Source organism: Pangasianodon hypophthalmus, chromosome 21 (assembly GCF_027358585.1).
Source record: "Pangasianodon hypophthalmus isolate fPanHyp1 chromosome 21, fPanHyp1.pri, whole genome shotgun sequence".
In the NCBI taxonomy this organism is placed as follows: domain Eukaryota; kingdom Metazoa; phylum Chordata; class Actinopteri; order Siluriformes; family Pangasiidae; genus Pangasianodon; species Pangasianodon hypophthalmus.
In genome coordinates, this window is record NC_069730.1 from 11662374 (window position 1) to 11684563 (window position 22190).

The 22190-nt window shown below is 41.2% G+C and overlaps 2 protein-coding genes across 9 annotated transcripts in view; one reads left to right on the forward strand and one right to left on the reverse strand.

Moving 5' to 3' along the window:
• The window catches only part of per2 (period circadian clock 2), a 66046-nt gene extending 51059 nt beyond the window's left edge, over window positions 1-14987 (forward strand). For 5 of the 7 annotated variants that reach the window (XM_053227402.1, XM_034314677.2, XM_053227401.1 and 2 more), the window contains 7 exons: window positions 1327-1578; window positions 3166-3632; window positions 3777-4163; window positions 4996-5176; window positions 5815-6031; window positions 12654-12804; window positions 13687-14987. In XM_053227402.1, coding sequence (XP_053083377.1) covers window positions 1327-1578; window positions 3166-3632; window positions 3777-4163; window positions 4996-5176; window positions 5815-6031; window positions 12654-12804; window positions 13687-13806 — 1775 coding nt within the window. In that variant the 3' untranslated portion in view covers window positions 13807-14987. Of the gene's footprint in view, window positions 1-1326; window positions 1579-3165; window positions 3633-3776; window positions 4164-4995; window positions 5177-5814; window positions 6032-7656; window positions 10640-12653; window positions 12805-13686 lie in introns of those variants that run through there. The other 2 variants (XR_004580315.2, XR_008300634.1) reach the window with 2 other exon arrangements.
• Window positions 14988-17325: 2338 nt separating this feature from the next.
• On the reverse strand, window positions 17326-19008 carry hes6 (hes family bHLH transcription factor 6). Of its 2 annotated transcripts, none has more exons than XM_026925675.3 (4): window positions 18626-19008; window positions 18457-18543; window positions 18263-18344; window positions 17326-18143 (listed from the first exon to the last, which is right to left on the reverse strand). In XM_026925675.3, the coding sequence occupies exons 1-4, from the start codon at window positions 18689-18691 to the stop codon at window positions 17707-17709; spliced, it is 672 nt and encodes a 223-aa protein (XP_026781476.3). In that variant the 5' UTR covers window positions 18692-19008; the 3' UTR covers window positions 17326-17706. The 2 variants fall into 2 exon arrangements, with proteins under 2 accessions (XP_026781476.3, XP_026781475.3); XM_026925674.3 differs by having other exon boundaries at window positions 17326-18146.
• Between the last annotated feature and the right edge of the window lie 3182 nt (window positions 19009-22190).

Consider the following 22190-nt stretch of genomic DNA (forward strand, 5'->3'; position numbering starts at 1 on the left):
ATTCCTTGCTTACAAAGGCATCATGGCAACAAGAGTTAGCTTTAACCAGTACGATGAACCATTTCTGATTACTTTATATCTATAAATAAAACACTTTGAAGTGGTTATGTTATGTTTCATAGTAGTACTTCATGTTATCACTTTTTCTATCAGCATCAACGGATGAGAAGTCTGTTCTGAATTTGACACAGAGAATAAACTTGAATTTCTTTGCCCAGTCGTCTTTAAACCATATTTTCATTTTCTTTAAACAAGCCATCACATCAGGGAGGGTAAATAAAAATAAAGCTCAAGAGACCATAATGTCTCTTGCTCTGTAGCAGGTCTCTGGTTTGATGAGCTGCCTTCATCTAAATAATTTACATAAATGCATGTGATTGGATAAACCACAACAGAAGATCTTCTACAGAAGCTGAGCTGGTTCATGTTTACTAGAGTCGCCAGACTACAGACAGGAAATATGTTTCTCAGTATTTCTTCAAGTACTCAGTTCTATTCACTGTAATACTTTGCTAGATCCCCTTCTAGACCACAGTGTGTCAGTTGATGCCTGCTCAGTAGAATTGTTTATGTTTACTGTATTCTACATTGTGTAATATCTTCACCTAAACAGCACTGTTTCAAAATCCAGTGAAATAAATTGCCTTATACTGTCCCAGGCAACAGGTGAAAAGTGACTGAAAAGTGACTGGCTTTACTGAATCAGGAAATTCACTGAATAAATACTGTTGCTGTAATGCTAGCTTGCCCCTGATAGCAGTGATCAGGAGCAAGATAGTTTGAGTGAACTATTTCTTTGCACTGTGGTGCTGTATTTGGTTGCAGTTATGTGAGTACCCCTGTGCTCAGTGTCACTACCAGAAAACCTTCCTTCAAGCATCATTTTTCCTCATTATGTGTCTGTGTGGAGTTATATGTCTACATGGTCCTCTTACTCAGTTAGTATCAGCCTCTCTTCCATGCTTATGAACTACCTGTGACAGTATAATATTGTGATCAATAATGTAAATTAAATATAACTGCCACTAGAGGGCGAACTCCAACCATCCTCTCCAGGAATAGTGTTCTGTGAAAGAGTGGCATGCTGGGTTGTATAGATTATAGGAAGGATTCAATGAATAAATAAACAGTTTCGCATAATGCAAGCTGGCCTCTTCTAGGTTTCATTCATTATTAGCTTTGCATTAGTAGGTTTTTTAGGACATCTTTGATAGTAAATGAGTGAAGAAGTTCAGAGATAGAGTTTGTGTGTTGTTGTACACTAAATGAACAAGTCTACTTTATACAGTGTATGAACATGAATTTGATCCTATTTTTCTCACACAGAAATCATTGAGGATGGACCCAGTGCTGGAGACACAGCAGAAGGCCCCACTCCAGCCACTCCTCCTGCTACAGTTTCACCTCCCAGCCAGGAACGAGAAGCATATAAGAAACTAGGCCTGACCAAGCAGGTGCTGGCAGCACACACGCAGAAGGAAGAGCAAGCCTTTCTCAACCGCTTCAAGGAACTAAGGGGGGTTCACACTTTCAAAGGAGACTACCTGGAGAAGCAGAAAGGACAGGCCACGTCTGATGGTGAGGAGAACATCTTCTGGGTTTGCAATTCAGTCCTTTTCAGTTGTCATCTAGGTAAAGTAAGATTCAGTTCAGATTCATTTAGCAAGGCAAAACTTCATCTATTTTAGTTGAAAATCTATGTCAACTGAGCTGAAAATAATCAGAAGTGAGGAGGCACAGTTCACACCCTGTCAAACACTGTATAGAACGTCACTGTGAATTTCAGTCAGTGAAGCAGCTTTTAACAGAGCTCATTAATTTATTGGATGAGAGAGTCACTCTTTGACTAAAGCCCAAATAAGTACATTCCGAGCCCATGTACCAGTGAAAGAGTGGGAGTAGGTGAAGTGCCACCCTGACTCAGCATGTTGGCTGTTAGTTTGGCAATGCTTTTTTTTCTAAATATAGTCTGAGGAAAGAAACGAAAGCTTCAAAGATGGGCTAAGATCCTACTACTGGAAGTAAACTTATAATACAAGAAGCCAGGATTTTTAAAGGCATAGTAAGTTTATAAATATCCAGACAATAAAATTTCTTCTTTGATAACTGTTTATTAAGATTGCCTAGCTATTTTATTGCAAAATCTCAGGTACCAGTATCTCCAGTAATTATCACAAAAGCAGGCAAACTGTTTTCTATATGCACAAAAAGAGTGTGAGTAGATCTATTACTCTATCAGAATCATTCCCATTATTAGTCAATCTCCCAAACATCAAGCCTGCATATTAACATTGCCATTTCACAAGATACTCTATTTAAGGAATAAAGCATGACTGTGCATGCCGTTACTGGAAAATAATCAGCACCCAAAGTTGATGTTCGTATAACAGCATGTCTGAAAGGGTTTTGTCTCCTTATACTACAGCAATTTGCCAGCTATTACTATTTGTAATTTATTTATGATTGACACATACTTTTAACAGCACAGTACTGTTTAATATTGTGGAATGTCTGTGAGACAAATTAGTTCCTGTCATCTCTTACATTATGGTGTTTATAAACAGCCATTCCTTCACTAGTCTCTTTTTTTACCTCTTGTAAATTTAATAAGCCCAAAAAAAAAAAAACGTGGCTTGTCATGTTACAGAGAAGTCTGTCATCTGTCATGAAGACTTTCTCGTGGCTGAAAACCTATTGACTGTTAGAAAGCACTGACACTGGAGACTTACATAAACGTTAAACATCTCCTTACAGAAAGCTTCACCATATCAACAGTTACACATCTTTGTTAAATAGCAACATGATTCTAATCTGCATGTCACTAGAAATCTGTTTATTATTAGATTATATGGCTTGTCTGCCATACAATTCCCCGTGAATGAATTGTTACTGTAGAAGTGATATTAGCGCAAGCTCATTAATATAAACATATGATATGAATTACAGCCGGCACTGCTGTCAGAGCTGCTGTTAAAGAAAATTAATCGACCCCTTCTGACCAAGCAGATTTCAGAATTTAACTTATGCTGTGATATCAGTGTCTCTAACTATCTCTAACTCATTAGTAAGGGGCCGGTATTAGCCTTATTAAAAATGCTTTTAAATCGCATATTTAATTTCATCTTTTATAAATTTTTCTCTCTTTTCCCATCTCTCTTTGTACAGCCGGACCTTCTCGTGTTGGTAAACAGGGGGGGAGAGCAGAACCTGCCACTGGCCGGAGGGGCCGCAACAGAAAGTCCAAATCCAAGCGCATCAAACAGAACGAATCGTCAGATAGCACCATCTCACAGCGGAGGCAGCTGTTCAGGCAAGAACTGCAAGGACTGAACCAGACTTCATGGTCTCCTTCAGACACCTCACAGTCTGCCTTTCCCATCGCATACCCAGCCGTTGTGCCTGCATACCCCCTCCAGGTGTACCCAGGGACCAATACCATGCCACCCAGGGTGGATGCCCCACTCTCAGGATTTGGAGACAGCCAGTGTACCCAGAATCCACGCTTCCCCATGCAACCCATGCAGCCCCAGTTCCCTGCCCCTCTTGTCACACCCATGGTGGCACTTGTGCTGCCCAACTACATTTTCCCACAACTAGGAAGTGCCCCTCGGCAGCCTTTCTACCCTGAGCAGGTGACCTTCAGCTGTTCAGTTGTCTTTTTTGTCTGTAATATCCTCTAATTTTAATAGCATTTTTGAGTTTTGGAAAGGCAGTAAATAAATGAAGCATATGATAATTTTATTTAATTATTAATCATTTTTATTACTCTCCCACAGGCTTTGTTCCCACCCACTCAGGTTCCATTCCAACCCCAGACGACGTTTCCTGTACAGACTCAGTTCACGCCACAAAATCCTTTTCCAGCTCAGCCATTTCCTTTCACGCCACTGGACAAGCAACCCAAGCCCACAGAACCAGAAACGAGGGAGGAGCCTTCACGGAGCTCCACCCCTCAGTCACTGGGTGGACGGGACCAATCATCTCCACCCTTGTTCCAGTCACGGTGCAGTTCACCACTGCAGCTCAACCTTTTGCAGCTGGAGGAGAGCCAACGCACCAGTGAAAGACAGGAAACCACAGCAACTTCTACTGGTACTCAAGGGAGCACTGCAGTGGAGAAAGGAGCAAACGCTGGCACGCAGACCAAGACAGACAAAGAGCCAGTATGGGCCTGATTTCTTTTATCTTCTCATTTTTGTCTTCGCTTGCTCCTGCTGTCTTTCTCCACCAGGTGGCATTATAGCTTATATTTTGCTTTCGTCTTTTCTTTTTTTTTCCTTTCCCATGGTTGAAAAGCAGTTACTGAAAATGAATGAATGGAGAAGTATTTGACCCCTTAAAATTAATAGCTGGAAACCAAACTCTTCCTGTAATTAAACTGACAATTAGTATAATATTCTTATTGCAGAATCCTGCTTTTGTTTTATACACAATAAAATTAGACTGTTTAAAAAGCCCACTAGCGACATAGCAATAGATCTGACTTGGTATACACAAAGCCAGTTTTTTTCTTATCTTGCCTTGGCTGCAGAAAGAGAAATATTTTTTTTGTCACTAGGAAAAAAAAAAAATCTGTATTTTCCCAAGTGTTTTCATTCAACTATTATGGATTGTTGGATTCCCAGACTCATAGTAAAAGCTTTCTAACCCTTTCCAGACCCATTTCATGGGTATCAACAAGTGTCACCAAAATACAAATATTGGTAATATTGCTTACCGTACAGTAAATAACTGTTCTATAGTACATGTTATTTGCTCTATACAGATTGCCTTTAAACAAAAATGTGGTTGAACACCTGAAAACATTTGCAATAATAGAGAAAAATCAGGAATGGGGCAAATATTTTTCAACAGCTTGGTACACTAAACTTCAAAGTGTAAAAACTTTTTAATACTTAACAACAATGAGTTAAGAGGACTTAAAAATTAGGAATAGGAACCATACATGCAGCATTGATGGCTGTAATTTAGCATATTATGTCTTTTTTTTTGCAGGAAGATGCAGATGACCTGCACCACTGTGATGCTTTCTCTTCATCCAGTGATCTGTTGGATATCCTCATGCTGGAGGACTCTCGCTCCGGCACAGGGTCAGCCACATCCGGGTCCCTGGGTTCTGCTTTTAATGGCTGTGGCACGTCAGCTTGTGGAAGTGGTGGCTCTGCTAGTGGAACTGGTGCGTATTAACTTCCATGCTCTATTCACTCTGTTCACTAGGAACTTGACAGATGACAGGTGTGTACACATTTATGTGTAAAGAAGTGATCCTGGTAACATGACAGGAGTTAAAATTATCTTTACAAAGCCAGTTCATTTTATGTCTCCATAATCCTCTCAGTTCAGAACACACTTTGCACAGTAAATGATTCTGCATGTTCCATGAGTACACTTTGTAAGAACAGTTACAAATTTCATGTTCATTCTAAATACTATTCCACTTTTGCGGATGTATAAATAGGTTAACATGGTCAATTGCCCATAACTCTGATACTTATAATAGTTCTCATTTGCAAATAAACAGGAGGCCTATCCCGGATAGTGTGGTATTTTCAATTACTGAATTGTTGCCTTATGAATGAAAATTGTGTGGAAGCCTGACATTTACATATAATAATATAATAGTGATTTTCATATGGATGAAAATTTTAATGCCTGCTTATTTAATATAACATTTTGAGTCTCAGACATGCTTTGCAGTGGTTTAGAATTCCTCTTTATATTTAACTTCCTCTTTTTCTCTGTTTTCTGTCATTTTCTGTTATTATTTCTTTTGCTTCCTCTCTTGTACACTCTTTCTCTCTGTATCTTATACAGGGAGCAGTCACACCAGCAATAACAGCAGTAACTACTTTGGCAGTGTGGACTCTTCACAGAAGTCCCTTAAGGCCAAGAGAAAAGGAGGTGGTGTTTCAGGATCCTTGGAATTAGAGGAGAGTGAGAGTTTGATCAAATATGTCCTGCAGGATCCTCTGTGGCTCCTCGCTGCCAACGTGGACAAGGCTGTAATGATGACATACCAGTTGCCCTCTCGGTGAGTGAGGTTAAACAAAACCTTTGCCTTGTGGCCCCTTGATAGGATCAACATTAATGATCCCTGTTCCCTGTAGAATTTATTTTAAAGAAGAGATAACTGTTTTGAAAAAAGCAGCCCTTTTAAAATTTTGGAATATAAATTTTAACACTCATTGCAAATATTGATCCTAAATCAGTACTTTACTTGTGAGAAGTTTGATGAATCACTGTATGAGTCACTGTACTGTGATGTTACTGTATCTTTAATTTTTTTTATTTATTGTCATGGATGAAAAGCATCAAAGAATGTTCTCAAGTCTTAACTCTAGCATTTACAATTGTTTATTAATTTTATTGTACCATGCTGTATCATTGTGTGCACTAGGGGGCAGCAGTGTGTGCTTGTTAGCGTGTGCATTTGACTACATTGCATTTGACAGTTATGACCATTTGCACATTCAAGATGAAATGTGTTTATTGTGGGCCACACTCAAGTGTGCCTTATTAAGCTTTGGAATATGATGTCATGACACAGTGTCTTATGGGTGATCCACCATTTTGGTAGGAAGATATTTTTGTGTTATAACCTACCACTTCAGCAGCCATGTGTTATGTCAGTGCCGGATTTGGCGTCTAACTACAATTCTCAGACGAGAGTGCGGCCTACAAACATAGCCGCCAAGGACTACAACACCCATCCACTACAGACTCTCTCACATTCACGTTCTCCTGATTACTGATCACATACACCTGGACTCAATCACACACCAGAGTATTTAACGACTCTCACTTCACTCACTCTCTGCGAAGTATACGCTCTGTGTTTCTGTACCAGTCTATACCAAGCCATTGTTCACTGATTGTCAGTCTGGTTTTGATCTTGTTTCTGGTTTTCTTGTCTTGCTCTTGCCTGCCCTAGTTCACATTGTTTGTTCATTGCCTGATCTTTGCCTGAATCTCAACATTAAACTGGATTACATCTCTGTTTTGTTTGTCATTTTTAATAAACCACTGAATAGCTGCACTTGCAGACACATCGTGCATTGTGACAGAATACTCCTCTGTCCCATGGATGCAGCAGGTGACCTCGAGTAGCACCAGGCACTAGCGGCACAGGGCTGCTTCACTGCAGAGCAGCAGCATCAGATCAACATGATCACTGAGCAGCTAGCACAGCTCCTAACCACTGCTCCAGCTATGCAAGCTCCAGCACCTGCTACCCTGCTGGCTGCAAATGTTTCATGCTTCAGTGTTCACTTTACTTCGCTGGCCAAGAGGGGGTCCCAGACCATACCAAAATCACCCAGTTTGCCAAGGCGCTAACATGGGACACGGCCATTTGGACCCAGGGCAGAGAGCACAACGTCTCCTATGATAGCTTCCTACAGCTTTTCCAGCAGTTGTTCAACCATTATCATGAGGGCATGGAGACTAGAGTGTGACTCCTCACCCTTATACAACGTACCCAGAGCGCTGCTGAATATGTTCTCATTATCTGCACGTTAGCAGCAGGTAGCGGCTGGAATGAGCCAGCACTCAGTGTCACCTATCGTCAAGGGCTAAACTAGGTGTTACTCAACAAATTGGCATGCTGCGATGACCAAGTTTCTCTCGACTCTTTGATCGACATGTCCTTTCGTCTAGATGCCCTGATCCAGAACAGAAGAGTTGTGAAGGCAACCGTCACTCGTGTCGCAGAAATCCAAGCCATAGAATCTATGCAACTCAGCCAGGTAAAGCTCAACAATATGGAATGCCAAAGGCGCCGAAAGGAGAGACTATGGTACTACTTCAGTAGTCCTGAACACCAGGTGGTGCAGTGCTCCTCATGACCCTCCGTGAAGTGAGCACCTCTCCTGAGCGAGCACCTTCCAAATCTCGCTCCTCCTTGGTGAGTCCAGTCAGTTTCCTTTCTCACCCCAATTTTGTTCTAACAGTTCATATTGCGCACTCAGGAAATACTTCTTCTGTTTCAGCGCTGATCGTCTCCGGTGCAGCTGGGAACTTCATCGACTGTACCCATGCTGAGAAGCGGGGTGTCAGTCACCCACTGTACCAAAGCTATGTAAATACTGTAGGCTCTGTGTCAGTGCCTTAAACCAAGAGTGCATCTCTCTCCTCATCACCATCACAACCACGTTCCTGGTGGTGCTGGGTTTCCTGTGGGTGCAGACCCACGACCCCCAGCTCTCTTGGAAGGAGTGAGAAATCACACGCTGGTTGGCACAATGCCATGCCAACTGTCTCTTCACCCCCTCAGTCAATGTGGCCTCAAACTCTATTGAAAGTATCAGCAAGGTTTTTCTTCATGGAGAAAAATGGGGCGGCCCACGGCCATGTATCGATTACCGTGGGCTCAAGTGAATCAAGTCACCATCAAGTATCATTATCCCCTGCCTCTGGTTCCAGCAGCTCTGGAGCAACTACGAGAAGCTAAGATATTCAAGAAATTTGATCCACAAAGCATCTACAACCTTGTGCATATCCGTGAAGGAGACAAGTGGAAGACGGCCTTCAGCACCACCTCTTGCCACTTTGAGTACTGCGTAATGCTGTATGGGCTATCTTCGATGCCAGGAGTATTTCAGTGCCTGATTTAATGATGTCTTGCAGGAGACATTGGGGAAACTTCTTCATAGCCTACATCGATGAAATACTGCTATACTCTCCACATAAATCCAGCATGTCAAGAAGGTATTATCTCAGCTTCTCAAACATCAGCTCTGTGTAAAAGGAGAAATGTGTGAGTTCCATGTGCACAAGGTGGCTTTCCTGGGCAACATCATAGGGCCAGAGGGGGTGCTCATAGACCAGGACAAGGTTGTAGCGGTAACAAACTGGCCGGTGCCAGTTAAGGAGTTACAGTGTTTTTGGGCTTCACCAACTTCTATTGATGTTTCATCCAGGGCTTCAGCAGTATAGTATCTCCACTAACCGCCCTGTTAAAAAAGGGAATCAAAAAGTTGCAGTGGAACCCCTCAGCAGACCAAGCGTTCTCGCAACTCAAGGAAGCTTTCACCACAGCACCCATATTAAAACACCCCAATCCCTCCAAGTCATTCATAATGGTAGGTAGATGCATCCAAAATGGATGTTGGGGCCATCCTCTCACAGCAGTCAGAAGAAAAGCTCAAGCTCCACCCAGTGGCCTCCTTTTCTAGGAAACTGTCCCCTGCTGAGAGAAACTACGACGTCGGAAATGAAAGCTCCTTGCTGTTAAACTAACCCTGGAAGAATGGCATCACTGGCTGGAGGGGGCCCTCCACTCATTCAAGCTTTACATGGATTACAAGAACCTATGGTATATCAAGTCAGCCAGGAGATTGAAATTTCATCAGGCACTCTGGGCCCTGTTCTTTGCCCACTTTGACTTCACTCTCTAGTATCGCCAAGGTCCAAGAACACCAAAGCAGACTCCATCTCCTACATGTATCCAGCACCCTCTTGGGAGCACTTGGAGGAGCGCATCTTGCCCAAATCAAGTTTTGTAGGAGCTCTCACCTGTGACATTGACAGGGAGATCGAGGGTGTTCAGGAGGTGAGGATCCCCACTCAGTGCCCAGTGGGGAAAAGTTTGTGTCGATTCCCATACTGGAAAAATTAAGGGCTCACACCTTCCCTGCCACACGACACACCAACTACTTCTTAGTAGTACAGGTGGTCATAGATCCTGCAAGACATCCATAGACTTATCTCATCCTGCTCAGTCTTTGCAAAAGCCAAAGTACCTTGCACCCTGCCAGCAGGCAAGCTCCTCCCACTTCCTACACCCCAAAGAGCCATGGTCACACTTAGCCATAGACTTCATAACTGATTTTCCCACATTGCAGAGAAAAACAGTCATCATGCTGATCATGGACTGGTTTTCCAAGTCCCTATGCCTCCCCTCAGACTGCCGTCAGCCTTTGAAATGGCAGCACTTGTGTTCAATGTTTAGGTACTTTGGCATCCCTGAAGACATAGTGAGTGACCGGGGGGCCCAGTTCACGTCTCGAGTGGGTGGTGGGGGATCATGGAAAAACTGGACGTCTCTGTAATCCTGACATCCGGCTACCACCCCCTATCTCCCCCAAAACCAGGAGCATTTCCAGTGGGTCTTCTATGCTGACAACAGGAGGACTGAGCACAATTCCTCCTATGGGCAGATTATGCTCTCGAGCATTCAGCAACCTAACTCTCACCTTTCCAGTGCCGCCTGGGTTATCCACCACCTCTGTTCCCATGGAACGCCAAACTTACAGACTCCCCCACTGTGGACAGCTGGTTCCAGTGGAGTGAGTAGGTGTGGGAACAGGCTCACCAACAGCCAAACAGCAGAAGTAATAAATTTATAATAGAAAAAAAGATGGCGTGGAGAGACAATCAACTATGAACCAGGTGATCGGATATGGCTCTCCACCAGAGACCTATGGGTCGCTGAAGGATGCAGAAAGCTGACACATCACTATATTGGCCCATTCAAAATTCTCAAACACATAAACAACATTACGTACAAGCTGGATCTACCACACAACAGCCATCCAGCCCCTTCCTTTCATGTCTTCCACCTTAAACCAGTCCCCTCACAGAAGGCATTCCTCCACCCTCCCAGCACCGCTGGATATCACACACCACCCTAATCGCAAAGGTCCAGTATTTAATGATTCTCACTTCACTCACTCACTGCGAAGTATATGCTCTGTGTTTCTGTACCAGTCTAGACCTAGCCGTTGCTCATTGATTGCCTTTCTGATTCTCATTTCTGATTTTCTCGTCTTGTTCTTGCCTGCCCTACTTCACGTTGTTTGTTCATTGCTTGACCTTTGCCTGAATCTCGATATTGCCCTGGATTATGTCTCTGTTTCTTAATAAAGCATTGAATACCTGTATTTGCTTGCGTACATGCATTGTGACACCATGACTGTGGTAAAAAAAAAAAAAATCCACAGTGGACTGTAAAAACTAGGGAAAAGTTTCCTAGGTAACATAGGAGAATGTTATTTGTATTCTCTATTAGCATTTTATGCATTTCAGTAGATGTTACAGGAATGCCTGTTTATATACAGGCTATGATGTCTGGGCTAGGGTCAAATTTACCCACCAACCAAGATGCAGTTTTATTGATAGAATTTGCACCGGTAGTTTTAAAGAAAATGGAAAAACCATCCCCTGTCTTATCAGTATGACATCAGTATTCTGTACAGAGCATCATGTACTCTGCTCATCTTGAGCAGTGTTAAGTGAAATGATATTTTAATATGTTTTTGATTCTAATATAATATTATGTAGTGTTCTTTATGTTAGAAAAATGTTGTATTAAATACATTTCCTGAAGCTAACTTGTATCCATCCTGTGGCATTAGCATCTCTAACGTTTCCCCACCTACAGTTATCACGTCATGTTGTCATGCGACAGAGTTGTAGACGGATGCAATTGCAATTGAAAAAACAGGCAGACAAATACAAAACGTGAAGCAATATCGTGAACAGAGACAGACAGAAGGTCAGGCGATCAGCAAGCAGTAAATCACAGGCAAAATCCAAAATGCAAAAACCAGGAAGCACGATGAGATTTAAAAAAACAGAATATCTGAACACGTAAACAAAGACTTGCTAAGTTAGGCCAACATACACTGAGCGTTACTTCGCAAAGTTTCTTTGTGAGAGTCCGTGTTTATATAGGGCGTGTGTGTGTGTGTGACTGGGAACAGGTGTCTCTCATTAGTATTCAGGTGAGCGTGAACAGGCTGGTGGGGATTGTAGTCCGTGGCGGCCATGTTTGTATGCCACGGTGCAGTCTGGGAAGTGGAGTTCTCGGTGGATTCTGGCACTGGTGTGACACATGTAGGGATTATGTAACTATCTACAGAGATTGTAGGGTAAATCAGAACATGTTTGGTCTCAAACAGTTTTGATGGAAATAGGAATAAATAACAATAACACCAGGTTATATTTAATACATAACCAACAAGTGTAATTCGTTATTTTACTGTTTTATTAGCAGGGAGAGTGTACAGAATAATGAGGTGTGCAGAATACAGTGCTCTTACATTAATATATGCTTATTTAATGCTCATTTAATTCTTAATTATATGCATATGTGTTTATACAGAACAGTTGGGGTCACTGAAACTGTAACATTATCGGCATACATTGGTAGCACTTTGTAGATCGGCAGATTGTAGACCGGCAGGTCCTATACTCGTACATATATTAGTAAACTGTACATGGTCTTTGAGTGAAATTTTTTAATTGCTCAAATGATGAGGCACTTAAATGCATACCAGATTTAAAAAGATTTATGGTGCTCTAGGAGGAGGTTCATATGGATCCACACCATTAATAAGACTATAACTTGAAGTCAGTTGCTTGGCATCCCTTTGGAGTTAAGAGTGATACAACTGCTTCCCCTTTGATTAGCTTTAAACACACAAAAAACACAGTAAAACAGCAACCTCTTTCAGCTCTCACAGTGTGTGTGAAAAGGCTTACAGCATGCGAACAAAGAGCTAACCCTTCTAAAATGGCTGTACAAGCACGTGATACAGTGTGATGTGATGTCTACTCCCAAATTTAATATTATGATTATCTGATGTTCAGTTGGAATAAAATGTTTCTATGTATGTTCACAAATTTTTGTGTCTGTGTTTATGTCTCTTTAGCGACATCCAGCAAGTGTTGCGGGACGACTTAGAGAAACTGAGGCAGATGCAGAAGAGTCAGCCACGGTTTTCTGAGGAGCAGAAGAGGGAGCTGGCTGAGGTTCACCCCTGGGTGAGAGGAGGAAGTCTACCCAAAGCCATTAACATTGAGGTGAACACAAAGAAAAAGCTCTTCACACACAGCCAGATGGGCATTTTACATCTAGTCCAAAAAGCATTAGCTAAGTGCCCAAATGTAAAGCCAATATATTTAATTTAACTAAGCTTAAAACACTTCTCACAATTATGCAAGTTGACAAGTAGTTTTGTAAAATAGAAAAACTGTTAATATTGTTATTTCCTTAGTCTCAGGTAAGAAAGTTGATCTACTATAAATGAAAATTTTGTTTTTGGAAGCTTTGACGTCCACATCTTGGTTCAAAAACACATCCTTTCATTTTAAACCCCTGGTTCCAAAATCAGGACCACACTTTAGCACTTAAATGCACAAGAGCCTTTCATCTCTGCATCAGTATAAGTTTTACATATTGCCATAGACATCTGTAAAGATGCAGGTTTGTTTGGCTAGATATAAATTATTGTAAAAGATAATTAATTTTTGTAAAAGCCAATCAAATAAAATCAAATCAAATAAAGCATTATATTAATCCCATTTCTGAGAAACATGTGGGATTTAGTTGTAAACATGTAATACCTGTTAGGATCTTTGAAGCCAGTTTTGCTTTCTTGTGCTTCTGACTATAAGGTGATTTTCTGTTGCACTACTCAGGAAGAGTATTGCAACAGAAAAGTAAGATAAGATTAAGAGTAAGATTAAGATGAAGGTTTCTTCTGATAATTATGTGTGAAATGTATAAATTAGCTAAGCTCAGGCAGTCATCTCTGGATTCAGGAGATTCAGCTTTAGTAATATCATTTCATGTTATAAAACCTCTTCAGCTTGACAATCTATATATGTTCTGTAGTACCTGTAAGGATGCTGGTGTAGGATAGCGCTAAGCTAAATGTGTGTTATGTGTTGCATGTTGTGAAGGCGTGTGTTGGCTGTAAAGGAGTCACAGAGACGCTGGTTGAAGAGGAGCTCCCAGACCTGCACATGGGGGAATCTGAAGTCAGTGATGTCACAGCCCGCCCTCACGACCAGACGCAATGAAGAGCTTGTACATACACACACACACAGAGTGCTGATCTGAGACAGGAAGTTTGTGTATATGTTTAAAAGAAAATTCCATAGTTTGTATGTTTAGATGTGAGGAGCATTGCTTTTGAGGAGCTTTATGAAGTTCTCTGATGTCTCTGTGAATGTGTGTGTGTGTGTGTGTGTATGTGAAGTTGTCAGATGTCTGTCAGTGAAATTCCTAGACTTCAAGGTGTTCTAAGACAATGTCCTTGTGACTGAAAAGTATTTTTGTTTCTTGAAATTTCTACTATAAATGGTTGTTATTTTAAGATATTTATGTTGATCTTGAAAACCACAAATGTCATATTTTGTGTTATATAATTTTACCCTACAAATGTCCTTGAATACCTCAACAGCTACTGTAGTAACTTGTCTGTAAAAAGAAGGTCAGTTTCTGCTGGATATGAAAATATGAGTTTAATTTTAATCTCATCATCAGCCATTACACTATATAAATGCAGACAAATTGGACAGGAGAAACCAAAACCTGCCAGCTAAATCCTAAAGACCAAGCTTTATACTGCCTCATTAAACCCTGAACCTGAGAATCCTAGAACCAGTGCAATGAAAATAGTTTAATATATTTTATGTAAGTTGTTGTATAAGCTAGTACACTGAAGAAGATTATAGAGAGATCGGTTTACAGGCAAATGTGGTACAAGGATCACAAATAGTTTTAATCCTGTTTCCCAGAAAAGAGACTGATGGAAAGAGTTTTGAAGGAAAAATGTACCTGTTAGGTTTTGACATTGGGTATGTCCAAAACAGCTTGTTACTGTACTAAATAGCAATTGAATATATTAATATTCAATTAATATTAAGTAATTTATACTTTATCTCCTTATTATGTACCCTTACCCTTAATAACCACAGCACTTTTTACGATGTGAGCCAGCCAAGATCCCAAAGTCTCTATTTTTTATTTTATTTTATTTTTTTTTTTTGAGGGGTTTGCAGATCAACTGGTAGATTTGCTAATATGAGTTATTAAATGAAATATATTTTTATTTTATGCTACAATTAGGAAAGTTTGCACAGTCAAAAAGACAGTTTATTGTAGGTAAAGCTACAGTAAATGTATTTTATGTGTCAAATGTTATTATACAGGGTTTTTATGTTAAAAAAAATAAAATGTCATTTTTTTAGGGAAAAAAATGCTTCAGAGTTTTGATTGGAGTTTTGATTTTTGTGCATTTTAATTTATATAGCACCTTCCCAAAGCCAAAGTGCAATTCACAAATGAGAATCACAATACAATGAAATCAAGACACATACAGTACAACAAACAACAACAAACAAACAACAACAACAGAACTAGCAGGGAGAGGGTTAAAGAGCTAATGATTATGATAATGATAGTGATTTAAAATAGAGGAGATTGAGATCAAAAAATGTCGTTGTTTGACTTTATTAAGGAGATGCTCGTGTTTTCTACGAGCTCTGAGTCAGATTAAATCAGATGAAGTCTAATCTGGTCTCTGAGGTGACCGTTGGAAGCGTCTGTGTAACTGGAGCCATTTCGGTGCCATATGCTCCAAATGAAACGCGTTGTGTTGTGGTGTTTTGTTTCTTTCTAGCCCGAAAGACATTTCCTGGTAGTTTTTATGGCAACGCTGTTCCGGTGTACAGCCTCTCTTGTGTTTTAGTGGCCCTTTAAGCGTCGCAGAACCTGGCCGCGACGTGAAGAGGATGCGACTGCCTTTGATGAAAGCGCCGTGAGAGCCGTTCACACCTCCGCCGATGTGAGCGCGAGGTGTTAAAGTCCGGACGCCCCTCGAGTCAGCACCTCACAGACGCCACAGTAACGCGCCTGAGCCCAGGAGCTGCTTATCTCCACACTGACAGCAAATGTGGATTTGAAAAAGATTAATACACTCACCAGATCAGCATGTAACTACACACTATTACCCAATTAATATACCAGTAGGCCATGATGTTAGTTCTTCAGAATCATACACTAGCCTGAATTAGCCTAATGTGGGACATTTTCTGCAGTTCAGGTCTCTGGAGTAGGCAATATAAAACCAATACATTAAATCCACACCCAGTAGACTACCACTCTGAAATCCCCAGGATGTGTCCTAATCAAACCAAACCAGAAAATGCACATATCACACTCATAAAAGAAATGGTAGACATATCAGTACTCTTAGTGCCATGTCGTCTCAGACAGTCTGCATTTCCTATGTCCTATGTGGGACAGTTGTGACTAAGCCCACTCCAGTATTTAGCCTTCTTAGCTTCCCGTCCCTGAAGTTGCCATATCAGAGATGCCACAAAGCTGAACAGAGTTTTTTTAATAACTGAAATGGTTAACTTGCAAGTATCTGAGATTATTTAGAAATCAAAAAGGCTTTTTTGTACTTTAAAATTTGATAATGCCTTAAAGTTCCTTAAAAATCCAGGGGCGGATGTATTGATTTGGGGGCCCTGGGCAAAATATAGGAATGTGGCCTGTTATGTAGCATTAATAATTAAAAATATATATAATTTGCATTTTTAGGGGGCCCTTGGCTTTTGGGGCCGAAGACGGATGCCTACCTTTGGCTAGTGCTACGTCAGCTCCTGTTAAAAACACAAATCCAGAAGTAGGCCTGTGACAGTTTGTGAGTTAGTTGTACCTTGGGGTACATCTAGGCTCAACTTTGCTTGTTTCACATATTTATTCAGCACTATAACAGAGAGATAAGGTTCATGTCTTGTTTAAGCCTCTTCAGTTATACAGCCTTATCCATTTTACAGACCTAAATTCAGCCAAAGTGATATGAAGTTGAGTGAAGGCCTTGGTTGTAGGCCTAATCCAGAGTAAGATCTAGCTAATGTTGTGTAATGTAAGATGATACTCTGAAAAGGATCTTGGCAGAAAATATGGTAGTCTCAAGAAAGCATTTATCCTAATTTATCTCTAGAATGAGACTGATAAAGAGTTTTGGTAGCTTGTAACTGACAGGCAGCTTGCTACCATACAAAATACCTTGTTAAATTATTTGGCCATGCAGCTACTGTTTAGTGTAGTACACATTGGATGTAGCCCACTGTAGTGTATACTTCTATTTCCTCCGACCCTGTAATATCCATAACCACAGCACTTTATAATGTGTGAGCTGGTCAAGCTCCAAAAGGCTCTGAAAGAATGACAGCTGGGTTTTTCAGCTCCGGATTACCGACCATCAGAGGTGTGGGGTTTCCTACAAACTCCAAAGAGTGCTTTCTCACCTTCAGCCTGCATAAGCAAAGTGTGGGAAAGATGCCCCCCAGTGCTCTTGACCTCTGCTTATTTCAATTGTTAATTTTTTTTCCTGTCCAAGAAGCCTGCTCATTAAATTCAATAGCAGCCAGCTAGAGTGTGAAGTTTGATGATGTTTAATTACACTGACCCTGGGTTCTGTCATGAGGTGTCCCTGCTTCAGTAGTTTACCACATGTACACTCAGTTGTCCCACAAGACAATAAATAAATAAAAATAATGAATGAATAAATTAAAAAAAAGAGATGAGTGTTGATGTTTTTAATGAAGAATATGCATAAGTCATCAATATATCTACAGCAACAATGAAATATTTACATTTCTGTCTACAATAATAAGATACAGATAAGCACTTCCTAGAAATACTCATCAGATCAGTGTCTTAATTTAGCTTATACAAAAACATTTAAATAGGCTACAAAGATGCTGATGTTGCAGTGTTGTTAGGTTGATACAAGGCTGTTTCACCATGAAGAGCTTTTCAGAACTGTTACAGACACTTCTCATTCCCAGCTAAAATCTCACACATGTCCAGTCTTTCTGAACTACATAATAGCCTGCGCACTAACAGCTACACACGTTCTGTTGCATACATCTCACTGCTATGTTTAAGGCATGTGTCCAGGTCTACCAGGGCCTCCATACAGATTTAGAGTAGAACACAGTGGGCAGGTTATCCTGAGCGTCCCGGCTGTCCACGTGACTGTGCTCGGTGTCGGTCTCGTCGGTGTCTGAGCACAGGTCGTCGCTTGAGGTGCTGGACGGGGACGGGGAGAGAGCTGAAGGTCTGCCGGTGGCACTGGCTTCGCGTGGGGAGAGCACAGCGTAGATCCCGTCCCCCGGCCAAGCCCCAGCGTTCCCACACTCTCCCATCAAATCACAGAGCAGATCCTGGAAGCGATCCTCGTCGTTCAGAGGCATGCACTCCAGCAGATGGTTGAGCAGATCCGCCGCGATGGTGGCGTCGATACCTGGACAGCTGGAGACGAACGTGTGCACCTCATGCATGCACTGGATGTAACCAGCGGCGAAGCGCTCACTCGCCTCGCGATTCATGCTGTCAGCTGCTGGAGTAAAGACAAAACACATGAGTGAAACACTCTGAATCCCAAAGTGGACCCATTTTTCCGCTTTAAGAGGTGAACATGCACTGGCAGCTGCTGCACGCGCACGCCGAGCTCACCTTTCGCTCTGTTTTGAAGAATACTTTCCACGTGCTTCACGGTCATCTCCAGGACTTCAGCGTTCTCCATCTTTGTCTGCGCCTAAACATGACCCAAAGAGCGTTAGAGTGAGTATGCGTGCTGCTTCTGCACAAAACGAGCTGTCATCGTGTGTGTAGGCGTCAGACGTGGAAAAGTGATGAACGCAACTTACGTCTGAGTCGCTCAGGAGCAGGCGCAGCTCCTGCAAACTTTCATTAATGCGGGCGCGCCTCTTTTTCTCCACCAGCGGCTTTCTCGTCTGCACAGATGCAATATCACATAGCATAAGCATTGCTGCAAAGACCAGCAGAGCCAGGCATGATGGGAAGAGCACACAGTACCTTTCTGTCTCCTTTGATCCCGTAGTAGTCATCCTCACTCTTGCCATTGCGGGAGGCAGGGGCCATGTTGCTGTGTTTCCGATATCCAGAGAGAGAGAGAGAGAGAGAGAGAGAGAGAGCGCTCCAAACAAGCACGCAGTGCCGTTACGACTGCTGAATGGAGGGCAGATGGCCGGCGAGCGCAGTCTGAGACAAAGGTCTACACACGGTGCTAACAAGCGAGGCGGGTATTGTGCAAAAGTGGGCGACCAAGGGCTGCATTTATGGAGCCTGATTTACATGTGAATGGAGCGCGGACTGCGCGAGAGAGCTGACGGCGAGCTCGCGCATAAAGAGAGCCAATCATCTGCAGCGCCTTTGTCTCGCCTTCGAAAACCAACCCACCCTGAAACGTGTGTACTGGAGGAGAAGCATTCCCTTTCCCTGTCCCAGATCAGCGCTCTGTTCAGTCTGTTCAGTCCTACAGGCCAGAGTTTGAGTAAATCCAACAACAACAACAACAACAACAACAACAGCAGCAGCAACAACAGCAACAACTACAACAGCAGCAACAACTACAACACCAACAGCAACAACAACAATAACAGCAGCAGCAACAACAACAACAATAACAGCAGCAATAACAAACTACTACTACTACTACTACTACTACTACTACTAATAATAATAATAATAGAGGATGTTAACCAGTGATGATGTTGGATATTGTTTTTTATTAGTTAAAATAAGTTTGTTAATGATTTGCAAGTTACAAACATCTGTACTGAATGACTTTGTGAATGACCAATCAGAACAGAGCATTAATAAACCCCAGTCAAAATGAGAATTAGCTATTTCTGGATTATCACCTTTAATGTGCCATCCATGTGTTTTTCTGCAATTAATTAATAACTGCAATTAAATTATTTAATAAAACGTTTTAATTGACTTGGAATATTAATAGTGTTTTGAATGATTTGCTATCTAAATGCCTCTCAGACTAACCCCAGACTTTCCACTTTACAATAAGGGATTTATTATTATTATTATTATTATTATTATTATTATTATTATTATTATAAAGGGTGAGAGGCTCGCCCTCTGCTGGACACTCCGTGTATGTTTTCATGTCAGGAGTCTCAGTTACGCAGCTCTGGAGGACAGCCTATTTTTATATAGGCTATGACGTAAGAAGCATAATTATTATGCTGACGTAATTAGATGAACAGAGTGTCTTGAAGATTAACAAGTGTTATAAAGATGCTAATTTATGATGAATCCACTGCCACGTCATACATGTCCAAGACCAGAGAACGTTACTGAGCATACAACTGTGCACTACCATAATAAACAGTTCCCTATTTAGAATGAGAGTAGTGTGTGTGGTTCAGAGGCTCATCTTTCAAATCTCAGACAAATCTCTAATTAACAAAAAGAGTTCAGGAAAAACCCACACAGCAGCTGACAGCAATCTAACATCTAGTCATTTTCATCTTATATGTTGGAGATCCACTGTTGCCTCACACCTCCCGGGTTGGGGTTTGAATCCCGCCTCCGCTCTGTGTGTGTGGAGTTTGCTGTTCTCTCCGTGCTTCGGGGGTTTCCTCTGGGTACTCCGGTTTCCTCCCCCAGTACAAAGACATGTGTTGTAGGCTGATTGGTATCTCTAAATTGCCCGTAGTGTGTGAAAGGGTGTGTGAGTGTATGAGTGTGTATGATTGTGCCTGATTGTGCCCTGCCATGGGTTGGCACCATGTCCAGGGTGTCCCCCACCATGTGCCTGGAGTCCCCTGGGATAGGCGCCAGGCTCCCCCTGACCCTGTGTAGGATAAGCGGTGCAGAAAATGGACGGATGTTGTAAATCAGGGGTCTTCATTCTTATCAGCAAAGGGCCAGTGGGGCTGCAGGCTTTCATTACTGCTACACTGGAGGTACACCTGATGAACTGATTAATGAAGTGTAATCTGGTGTAGCTCCTGCTTGGTTGTTTAGAATAAGAAGAAGCTTTTATATGTCACATGTACATTACAGCACAGTGAAATTCTTTTCTTTACATATCCCAGCATGTTAGGAAGCTGGGGTCACCCATGACACAGCACCCCTAGAGTAGAGAGGGTTAAGGGCCTTGCTCAAGGGCCCAATATGGGCAGCATGGCAGTGCTGGGGGCTTGAACCCCAACCTTCTACGCAATAACCCAGAGCCTTAACCACTGAACCGCCACTAGGATGTATTAGTACTCCAGCACACCCTGGTTTAGGTTATGCTTCCATCAGTCATCCTGTTAATCATGACAAGTAACTGCTTCTTTCCCGAGCACATCACAAACATAAGGATAATTATATGCTATTAAACCAATACCCTAGATTTAAATACACAACTCATCCCAGTGTTCAAAACCCCAATTTTCTGATCACACGAATGATTAAGGATCATGGATTCCCACACACCGTCAAAGCGGTCATAAATTATAATAACTCCATATAAGTAGAATGCCATGTCAGGTTATTTTTTGACTTCCGGAAGGCTGATGCAAATCTGAGTGCGTCGTTCATCGTAAAAGCCTAAAATAAGCGTCGGAAGGCAGAGCCATTTCAGGAGCATTTCAAATTAAAAGCCCTTACGCGCACACTGCAGCTTCTGGTCTAATGTGAGCACAAATCTAATCAGTTTCTCAAAGGCCTGTGGCTTTGGAAATGGGTTTAAAAGAAGCTACATGTAAAAAAAATGGGGATCTTACAACATACTACTAATACTAGTAATAATAATAATAATAATAATAATTATAATAATAATAATAATTATAATAATAATAGCCCACACCTTTGTACAATAATCTTTGTACAATTTACACCACAGCGCTGTAGAATTCTTGAATCTGATTGGTCAGAAGGTGTTGATTAATTTTCTATAACAGTTCTAGCTGCAAGGTTTATATTAATGTTTTTACTTATTTATTTATTTATTTTGGTCTTATTAACTTTCAAAGAGAGAGAAAAGGAGGCTGGGGAAGAATTTGCTATTTATAGCTGTTATAGTCTGTGTGATAACAGGAAATGACTTGACTTGTGGTTGTTCGATAATATTAAGTGCAACCTTAAATGCATAAAAAGTATGACGTGCTGTTCTTTAATTTATTAAAATTGTAATCATTGGAAAATTACTGTGGTACAAGAGGAATAAAACCAACTTTTTGGAATATAATCAACTTTTGGGTGGTAACGTATCATGCCACTGTCCCTGATTATTTTCCAATAACAGCACACCTTTTTTTAATCCTTACTTAAAAAGTCAGAAGAATGATGTTAATGATTGAAAAAAAATGATTGAAAAAAATCTGTTAATGATCTTTTATTATATATTTTCAACATATAATTTATAATATATCTGGGTTGAGAATAGTCCACCAACCAAAATAACCAGCCAACAACTGTCTAGTGGAAAAATAATTTCTTAATTTTTTTGATTTTAAGTTCAACATAGGTGTATTTAAAGTCTGGAACTGAGTGTATACTGTATATTATATAAAGGCTATATGATAGAAGATAACTCATGTAGAGCATTTTCAAAGCAATTTAATTCATATTT